The sequence below is a fragment of the Haliotis rufescens genome, unplaced genomic scaffold (assembly GCF_023055435.1).
Source record: "Haliotis rufescens isolate VD_foot unplaced genomic scaffold, xgHalRufe1.0.p SCAF_7, whole genome shotgun sequence".
Taxonomy (NCBI): Eukaryota; Metazoa; Mollusca; class Gastropoda; order Lepetellida; family Haliotidae; genus Haliotis; species Haliotis rufescens.
In genome coordinates this window covers 59068674-59079776 of record NW_025964361.1, presented here as the reverse complement: position 1 = coordinate 59079776, position 11103 = coordinate 59068674, and the positions used below count along the sequence as shown (strand labels likewise).

The window sequence follows — 11103 nt, the reverse complement described above, 5'->3', positions numbered from 1 at the left end:
TCCCCCGACGTGATATTGCTGGAATATTGCTAAAAGCGGCGTAAAACCATACTCACTCACTGTTAGGTGTATAATAACTTTCAATCATTTGAAAAAACGATACGGTAAAATGGACGTGTGAAGTCATATACCGGCAAAAGAACATGACCATATGTTGTAAACTATATCAAGAAAAGATGGATGAATGTCAACATTTATGTAAAGTAATATTGCATATTTGTTTACGTATGGGCACCTAAAGCCGGGACATGCATCCGCTCAGCTGTAACAAACCTGCGTGTTGACAGCATCCCTTAGTGTATTTGTGGATTTTGTATATCAAAACAACACACGCGGAATAATTTAGGAAGCGTGATTTTCAGGCGTGTTTAGGTAAACCAGTGCAAATATACGTACGTACATGAAACAGTATAGGTATAATGTGTTACCCCTATAGTCGGTGTCCGATTGGGCGTCTCGGGCACGCGTTCTCGAAGACGCGGTGTAGATATGAACTCATACTAGTTTCTGAGTACCGGGATTAAGGGATTCTATAGGCAGATACCCCATGCCTTTCGTACAAGAGCCGATATAATTGAGGATGATGTGTAACCTGGGCCTAGGTTTTCGAAACGATCTTAGCTACGATTAATCTTAACAACTTACGTTCAAACATAAGATATCTTAAGTTTAAGATAAGACAGATTTTCGAAACAATCGTAAACCTGTCGCAGATCGTACAGAGCTACGACACCTTTCGTGACTCGGACAGAGAACTCATTTGTGTTTGGGATTTTAAAAGAGGGGTGTTTCCCAGTGACGTCACGAGGATTTCCCAGCCGCTGGCAATAACAACATGGAGAAGTGACATGGAATTCATGATCACATTGCGAGGTCACAGTGTTTGACACGCAACTATTTGTGTGATATTCCGTACAATCCTACATTTGCCCTAGATGTAGACGGGTTTTTTGTTTTGTTTTGATTTTTGTTTTGTTGTTGTTTGTTTGTTTTGTTTTGTTGTTTGTTGTTGGGTTTTTTGTTTTTTGTTGTTGTTTTTTGCTGTTGTTTTTTTGTTTTTTGTTTTTTTGGGGGTGGCGATGTTAATCATGTTAGCCTTTAAAAAAGCAAATACTGAATCAGTTGGTGACCAAAATGGGAATTAATTGATTAATTTTGGCCGACAACCGCAAATTGTTTCATCTAACATTTCTTTTTTCCACCCAAACTTCCAAGGTGGTCACCCCCACTCCACCCCACCATTCCAAGGTGGTCGACCCCACTCCATCCCACCTTCCAAGGTGGTCACCCCACTCCACCCCACCATTCCAAGATGGTCACCCCCACTCTACCACACCATTCCAAGATGGTCGCCCCACTCCATTCCATCTACCAAGGTGGTCACCCCACTCCACCCCACCATTCCAAGGTGGTCACCCCCACTCCACACCACCATTCCAAGATGGTCACCCCACTCCATCCCACCATTCCAAGGTGGTCACCCCCACTCCACCCCACCATTCCAAGATGGTCACCCCACTCCATCCCACCATTCCAAGGTGGTCACCCCCACTCCATTCCACCATTCCAAGGTGGTCACCCCACTCCACCACACATTCCAAGGTGGTCACCCCCACTCCATTCCACCATTCCAAGGTGGTCACCCCCACTCCATCCCACCATTCCAAGGTGGTCACCCCACTCCACCACACATTCCAAGGTGGTCACCCCCACTCCATTCCACCATTCCAAGGTGGTCACCCCACTCCACCACACATTCCAAGGTGGTCACCCCACTCCATCCCACCATTCCAAGATGGTCACCCCACTCCATCCCATCTACCAAGGTGGTCACCCCCACTCCATCCCACCATTCCAAGATGGTCACCCCACTCCATCCCATCTACCAAGATGGTCACCCCCACTCCACCCCACCATTCCAAGATGGTCACCCCACTCCATCCCATCTACCAAGGTGGTCACCCCCACTCCATCCCACCATTCCAAGGTGGTCACCCCCACTCCACACCACCATTCCAAGGTGGTCACCCCCACTCCACCCCACCATTCAAAGATGGTCACCCCACTCCATCCCACCATTCCAAGGTGGTCACCCCCACTCCACCCCACCATTCCAAGGTGGTCACCCCCACTCCATCCCATCTACCAAGGTGGTCACCCCCACTCCACCCCACCATTCCAAGATGGTCACCCCACTCCACCCCATCTACCAAGGTGGTCACCCCCACTCCATCCCACCATTCCAAGATGGTCACCCCACTCCATCCCATCTACCAAGATGGTCACCCCCACTCCATCCCACCATTCCAAGATGGTCACCCCACTCCATCCCATCTACCAAGGTGGTCACCCCCACTCCATCCCACCATTCCAAGGTGGTCACCCCCACTCCACACCACCATTCCAAGGTGGTCACCCCCACTCCACCCCACCATTCCAAGATGGTCACCCCACTCCATCCCACCATTCCAAGGTGGTCACCCCCACTCCACCCCACCATTCCAAGGTGGTCACCCCCACTCCATCCCATCTACCAAGGTGGTCACCCCCACTCCACTCCACCATTCCAAGATGGTCACCCCACTCCACCCCACCATTCCAAGATGGTCACCCCACTCCATCCCATCTACTAAGGTGGTCACCCCACTCCACCCCACCATTCCAAGGTGGTCACCCCCACTCCATCCCACCATTCCAAGGTGGTCACCCCACTCCACCCCTCCATTCCAAGATGGTCACCCCCACTCTACCCCACCATTCCAAGGTGGTCCCCCCTACTCCATCCCATCTACCAAGGTGGTCACCCCACTCCACCCCACCATTCCAAGGTGGTCACACCCACTCCACACCACCATTCCAAGGGGGTCACACCCACCCCACCCCACTTTTCCAAAACGCTGTATCCGCACTTGCTGAATGCACAAATACCTCCCAAAGCAACTTACGTTTGCCAGTTGTGTATAAATGAGTTAGTTATATAGAGTTATGATATGTATACACTTCCTTCATCGATACAACTTCCCCGTGTTAAAATGTTAACGTTTCAAAAGGTTGCGTGTGCTATGCTTGGTCCGCGCATGTTTATTTCCCATCAGCCCATTTTGATCCGATCATCCGGATACTGTCAATACGCAACCATGACCAGGTATACTGATCTCGACAACCACAGCACAATAACTAATCAAGACAAGGTCAAAATCACATCGTTTGTGTGTGTGTGTGTTTGACTGATTGTTTGGCTTGTTTAACGCCACACCCACTTGTGGTTACTACCTTTATGCCGTAAATCCTTGAATAAACACCAGCTTCAAGTGGCACACAATAAGAAATGAACACCTACCTCATCAGCTTCATTCATCCTGTAGCAAATTCAGACATCTTTGTTAGTCTTACCTTCATCACTTTATTTGTTGTTCAGGTCGCCACAGTCAGCGGTCGTCCATCTATATGATGGCAGCATGCAAATAATCATGTCTTGGCCAGGTAATCACCAGGTGATCGATATTATGTTTGTTTGTTTGTTTGTTTGAAATTAAGGATTGTTCTAGGCTCCATTTAGAGTTTTTATTTTATTTTTATGTTGTAGATATGTATTTTTAAATAAGGTAACTTTTCTTTAAGGACTAAATGTCAGTATAAGGCTCTAGGTAGTGAGTGCTAATTCTATAGCACTCTCCTTTCATCCATGTATAACTTTTATTTTCAATGGCGTCGATTATCATTAAACGAATGTATATTGCTTATGGGGAACACTTCTGCAGCTCTATTGATTTTATGGTTCAAATAATGAATGAGAAAAACATTGTTTTGCAATTTTCGATTATTTCCTCAAAGGAGATACATTTCCCTTGCTTTGTTGCTAAGCTTTAAACGGCAAATTGCAAGGCAAGGCAAGAAATAACACGCTGTGGGGAATCCACTGGTATGCCCCGTGCTTCAATAGTTGATGCTTGTTTGTTTAGTGTTCATATAACGTCGGACTCGGCAATATTCCAGCAACATGACCGTTTCTGTTAATAATCAAATATGGACCAGACAATCCAGTGATAGATATTGTGATCAACGTTCCACGCCGTCAGGTATACGGTGACACCCAATACACCAAGTCACCCCACCTGATCACCTGATCCAGTCAGTCGCCTCGACAAACATATACTCTCAAAAATGGTAGGGTATATTCGAAAATAACAGATGGTTACAGAAATACAGCTATGCATCGCTTGATTGCGCAGCACCCTTGGAATAGAATGGTATATTAACAATGTTCTTTATTATCCATATGATATGCGAGTTACTTAGTATCCATATGTACAAAAAAGTAATAGTCTAGAGTCTGGGATAATTGTGACGTAAAACAAGACACCATTGTTGACACAATATCTAGTGACATCACAATAGATGAAAACGTAACAGAATATCATTGTCGACGTCATGTGTCGCAATAGAGGTCTCTCCGTAATATTGAAATAAGGGCGATACATTTATAACACTCGAGTGCATAATCCGTGATACTGAATGTTATTGGCGATAAAAAAAAATAATTTATTAATCGAGTGCATACTATTTCTATTTAACAAAATTGATCCGAACATACAAGAATTCTGACAACCGTTTCATTAATTACTTCAGGATCACCGCTCTCTTCCCTTAACCTCTCTTTTAATAGTCAATATATGACAGTAAAACACTCTCTATTAAACAAGAGATAGAGACAAGATGCGATGAACTATCGTTTTTCCTTTCACTAATTAATCATTTTGATACGCCCGTATCTCAGTGACAATGCCTACCGCGTTTCCATGGAAACCAAAATATTCCGAAAATGACTACAAGTCTACAGATAAATTTGACCAATGGAATCCTCGGAGGGGCAGATGCCTCGTACAGACAGATGGCTAGCTCCGAACACCAGCCCAGTCTCGTCATAACGCGAACCGAGCTTGTGCGCTATGACGGTTGCGCCAAGATGACTTACAGTGGAAAGTAGAATTACTGAATTCTAGGAGCTGCTTGGATTTTAGCTGTAAGTATTCGTCATTGTTATATCTCTTCATAATGGCCCTGTTCTTGTAACCAAACGTCCTGTAAATCGAAATATTCCACATGTCTGTTCTGAAGGCGGCCTCGGGGCTGTCTCGTGCACACATGCGCGGTGCACTTGAAAGTTGAGCTTTAACCGCCGGTGCGGTGCTGCAAACATGGAAGATGGTTTTTGAATTCGTCAGTTGGTTACGTAGCGTTTTTAACCCCCAAGTCAGGAAATAATGTATATCGCGAGTGTCAATGTGATAACCATGCATGCTGCATGGAAAACCATGCTATAGGGAGTGCATTGAAGTTAAATCCTACGATTGACGGTCACATTGCCACATTTTTTTACAGTTTTAACAACAAGCTGTATTTGTGTGTAATCTGATAGTGGTAGGCTTATGTACCACGGTGTGAATATGGCGGTGTGCTTTAAAGGCATCGATCGATTGACAGATGCGTAGATCTTTTTGCTACATAATAATCGCTTTTCCTCGCCAGTTCCACGGCAACACTTTCAAAGGGAGGTAACTCTTAGGGTCCTAAGGACAGCTGTCAGCTGCATTTGTTTGACGTGCATTTTATGCAGTTCCGTATTCACGATATAAACAAAATGTTTACAAATAGTTTGTGACAAAGACAGTTGTAAATGTGCTCAGGTTGACATTATGTCATTAAATTTTTTTATTTTTTTTTGTAAAACATTTGTGGCATCTCAAAATGTAATTTGTTGAAAATAATAACAATCTACATAAAACCAACCAGGTGTGAAATAGGAGTTGTGATGTCATATAAATCAATAACAAGTAAATAATGCATGCTCCCATGATGATGACAAAAACACAATAATCCATACATCCATGAAGTTGACAAACTTGTTGCATTGCACATTATTGATGTGCAGCTGTTGGGTTGATTTCTTTTAATGCGTGGCGGTCGGGTAGCCTAGTGGTTAAAGCGTTCGCTCGTCACGCCAAAGACCCGGGTTCGATTCCCGACATGGGTACAATGTGTGAAGCTCATTTCTGGTGTCCCCCGCCGTGATTTTGCTGGAATATTGCTAAAAGCGGAGTAAAGCCATACTCACTCACTCTTTTGATGCAACCCTGCTGAGGTTAAAATATCTATAAATTTCAGAAAAACACTAGAATGTCATGCTAGCTGATCACAGATGTGTTACAAGAAACTGAAAGCAGAAGGGTTCACATTCTATTCAGTTTTAAGAGGTTTCTACACAGAAGTTACAGGGGTTGTGAAATACTGGAAGAAATTTGTTATCCATAAATATATCATGTCAGTGTTATGAGATATGCCAAATTTACTTTTCATCAACATTTGCTTAACTAGACTTGAAAACTCTTTGTACTTTTGTGGTGAGGTGACACTTACTTAATCTTTCAGGTTACAAATTTGACGGTTAGAAGTAAATATATATGTCCATGGTACTTTATTAACATTAGTAGCCTGCACTATTATCGCAGTATTATTATTCCGAGTCAGCATTTCTTTATGCCCACCAATGGCTTAACCAACCTACCCCAAAAGTATGTTGAATTTCAATACCCAATTTATATTGAATTAGAAAAATTCAACCTTGGAAAAGATAGCCGGGGGGCAAAATGCTGTAAAAAAATAACGGAATGTTTGGGCACAGGGCCAGTCTGCAAGTGCCTGCACAGTTACCTGTCCCGTGTTAATGCACTGCTGCTAGGCATTGCATGAAGTATTGTATATATCACTATGTTGCATAATACTTTGTAATCTGCACTGCAAGGTGACACAGATTTAGAATTGTTATTTACATGATTGATGAGATTCAATTCGATTTGTCGTTTCCCAGTGATCACCTACGTGTGTGGTTTTAAGTTCTGCATGTCTCAGACATGTCAGACGTTGAGATGGATTTTGTTGATTTAGATCTATGCAAAGAGCTGCCTGTGATTAATTGGGTGATGATGAGTTCTGTATATGACCGTAGATAAGCCGATTGCGTAGATAAGCTGAGGTATTAAGTTGGTTCTTGAAATGTGTATCAAAATGTTATAGGCGGTACATAGGCTTGGCCACCAACCTAAAACTAGGTCTTCTTATCATGGTGAGTCCTGCGCCATGACCGTGGAATATATTTATATTATGAAAAAATAATAATCTAGAAATGCATAAAAAAGCTAGCTCTGAAATCAGCATAGGGAATTTTTTTTAATTTTTAGAGTCAAGAAGGATCAGAGCTCCAGATAAGCTGCGTATCTGCGTAAAATACGCATCAGAAATGCAGAAATATGCAGTAAAATCAAATACGCAACAAACATTACTGATACCCTACAAAATAAAACTTGTGCGTATCATCAAAATATTGTGAAGTAACCCTGCGTATTCGATTAGCAAATCTGCAACTTATTTTGAAATTATAAACGGGCATACCGTCAACCTTGCCAAACTCATGATCATGATCATTTGCCATCACACTTTCTTGTGGAAGTATCGTGGTATTTTTGAGTCCTATAAAGCTCTGGAACCCACACGACACCAGTTTGCAGGGACTAGATGAATAGTATTTTAAAATATTTAACTTAAATACCCACATGGTTAAAAACTAGTGGGTAACAGAAATTTGAATACGCAGATAGAATTACTGATACCCAATGATTTTAAAATGCATGGGTAAAATACCACAACACCAAAAGCTTATCTGGAGCTCTGAGGATACTGTGTTATATAAGATTTCAGAGACTAAATGTTAGTCTATATCATGGTCCGTCATCGGAAATAAATATCAGCAAATCTGTTTTGAGTTACACAGGTTTAATCCTGTCGTTACACTATCTGTTAATAATTAGTGTTCATTGTGTATCTGGACTTATGTTTATCATCTATTTTATTAATTTTATTCAGAATTTCATTCAATAATGTTGACATTAACTTCGGGGGAAATCGGTTGTAGATGTCCACTGAATAACACCCCAGTAACCTATGCTGGTTGTAGGTGTCCACTGAATAACACCCCAGTAACCTGTGCTGGTTGTAGGTGTCCACTGAATAACACCCCAGTAACCTGTGCTGGTTGTAGGTGTCCACTGAATAACACCCCAGTAACCTATGCTGGTTGTAGGTGTCCACTGAATAACACCCCAGTAACCTGTGCTGGTTGTAGGTGTCCACTGAATAACACCCCAGTAACCTATGCTGGTTGTAGGTGTCCACTGAATAACACCCCAGTAACCTATGCTGGTTGTAGGTGTCCACTGAATCAATCCCTGGTAACCTATGCTGGTTGAAGGTATCCACTGAATAACACCCCAGTAACCTGTGCTGGTTGTAGGTGTCCACTGAATCACTAACACTTGAAAGAAAGTACACTTCTATTATGTCTAGCCCTGTGGTCACTAGACAGAAGATAACCATGATAACACTTGCTTCACAACTTCTGTATTCACTCTGAAAACTGTATGTTAATGTATGTTTTCATACAATAGCCATGTCTACATCCTGTAAATGTGGTGGCACAGGTGGCCCGGTCGTCTAAGGCGCCACGATTTGCTGTGCAGAGTTGCGTCCTTTGGGCATGCCAGTAACCTATGATTGTGGGTTCGAATCCCGGTGCACCCCGATTATATTTCTAGGTTTGTCAGCACCATTCCCGTGCTCGTGGGTGTCACCAAAGTGGTAAACATCTGAGACCTGCATCACTTCAGGCTTTCCTCCCACATTAAGCTGACACGCCGTGATATGACTGGAATACTGTTAAAAGCGGTGTTAAACCCAACTCACTCACTCACCACTCCTGTGAATGTATTGTATTTATAACCTCACAATACCTTGTCATAGTATTGTTAGACAATTATTTCAGTGTTCCCACTTAATACATCCTCAAGAAAGTTTGTGTCTCCTCTCAGGTTGATATGGAAATTTAGCTATCACATTTCATAATGTGTCTGCACCCCATGGGAATTCTGGGTTGGAATTGATCCCCAGCAACCTAAGTAGGTTCTTTGATGCAACCAAATGGATCAGGAAGTCATGCTTGGTGGCTTGGTTGCTTGTGTCCTCATATCCCTGTAACAAATATATCCATTACAGCCCATGCAAGTCTATAATGTTTGGCAAGTTTAGATTACTGAAGTACCTGCAAATGAAGAGTCTCTGGGCTCCTTTTTGTTATATTTTTATTAAGATAATTTTAACTTTTTTTTCTGTAAGATATGTTCATTTCAGAGTCCAGATGTTAGTCTACCCAAAAGTGTGCATCCTTGCTCACAATATACTTATCTGGATTATGTGGTCTTGTCTCAATTATGTACAGGCCAACAAACAAACATTCATTGTTTTTTTTCAAAAGATGCCATTCATCCAAAAATACATCTGATTCTGCAGGCCGGAGTTTGTGATTGTTCGTAAAACATGCACTTTTCAGCGTTTAGAATAGTACTGAAATAATCCTTGTTCCTCCTGTGCTGTCATCGTGTGGATTGAGTCTGCATGTCGTTTAGTCCGGCCCAGCTCACAATCCCCCAAAGCAGTTGTCATTTCTTCCGTTGTTTATATTTGATGTAGATGTGATTGCTTCATTGTTTAAATTTATCGAGCATGGTTAAATCCAAATGGAATCAAATCCCTTCATTCCAGAGGATTTTTTTACCCAGAGACATTCTGGTCACCGAGACCAAATGCTGTTGTGCCTAGACAAGAAGGCGAACTGGCCAAGCCAAAACGGTCAACTTAACTGCCATCCCATTGTGGACCAATAGTGAACCCAAATTGTTGCTTCTCATTGATTATGTTTGCAACAGGCCGTGATGCCATGGGATGTCCAATTTCTCTCACTGAACAAGCACAGATATTTATAAAGCAAGAAAAGCTCATGTTTACTGTTTAAGCAGTGAAAGAAAGAGCTTGTTTGCTGTTCGAAAGCCCTCCTCTTCTGAGAGTGTGAAACGAATATTCGTTCAATATTTAGATCTGTTTGTTGGAGCGTGTGACTTTGGAGAGGCATTCCAACACGCCAACAAATGCTTGTTTCTTGCAACTTATCATGATTATGTTCGTTATTCCCTGCATGGTTGTGACTGATACGAGATTAGTCCAAAGCTGGAACTCTGGTGCTTGTGAGGAAATGGCAACTGTAATGTTGAACTAAGGTGGTTGTTTCAGAAAAGGTTACATTTAACGACTTACAGGCAACGATGACCAGGTGAGATCTGTTTTGAGAAACTTTCCATGGTTTAACTTTAAGTAAAATTATGAACTTCTTAATTTCTTTTTTTGAAGACACTTTGACTGAAATTTGCAGTGTTATGTTATAAAAGGTCTTTTTGAATACCTTTCAAAGCTATATTTTGAGAGATTATATTTAGGAACTTTAACAATTAACGGCTTTCAATTTTCTTGTTTGTTTAAGGAATGACCATTTGTTATTCAAGGGTGGGGTTCTGGGATATTATCGAATAAAATAAGTTATGAAATTATGTGTAAAGAATAATTTTATGCTTCATACTGCTGAAAAAAAAGAAATTACATTGTTGCAAGATGTTTTTCTTTAAAAATATTTAGGCTCATAGTTTTAAATAGCTGAAAAAATATCAAATCTCGATTGAAAGTCCCCAGCCCCCTTGCTATTAACCTGCCGGTGATCTAATTGAAGATTCCTAGTTTTGATTTCGTGGATGTTCGATCACATGTCAGGCAGTTGAAGTTAAGTTTGTGATGACAGCAAATGACTTTCTTCACCCTGCAAATGATTGGGTCACCCCTTGCTATATCATGGAATTCTATTGAAAATTAGTTTTCATAGTTCGAAGTCAAGTCTACGAGAACTAATTACATGACACATTGTTGGCCACTCTCAATACTTTGGTGATGCCTTTATTTCATGATTTACGGTATTCATTTAATGGTCCCGGGCTCAACATGGCCTTAGTAAATGGTATTTCAAGAACAATTTTCCTTCACTGATGGTGTTATTTTACCAATGCCAATTATTGAATGAAGCAATTAAATTTCAGCATTGTTGTCCCAAGGTGTTCTAAATGTCACCTGGAAGAAAGTTGGGGCTCTTGATGGTAGATAATCAGTTATTAT

The 11103-nt window shown here is 41.7% G+C and overlaps 2 protein-coding genes across 2 annotated transcripts in view; both read left to right on the top strand.

The window, feature by feature from the left end:
* Positions 1–1312: 1312 nt before the first annotated feature.
* On the top strand, positions 1313–2968 carry LOC124147516 (proline-rich extensin-like protein EPR1). Its single transcript, XM_046518122.2, has one exon. The coding sequence runs from the start codon at positions 1313–1315 to the stop codon at positions 2966–2968; it is 1656 nt and encodes a 551-aa protein (XP_046374078.2).
* Positions 2969–4904: 1936 nt separating this feature from the next.
* Positions 4905–11103, top strand: part of LOC124147537 (beta-1,4-mannosyltransferase egh-like) — a 135646-nt gene continuing 129447 nt past the window's right edge. The window contains exon 1 of the mRNA XM_046518157.2: positions 4905–5023. The gene's annotated coding sequence lies outside the window, so the exon portion shown is untranslated. The remainder of the gene's footprint in view (positions 5024–11103) is intronic.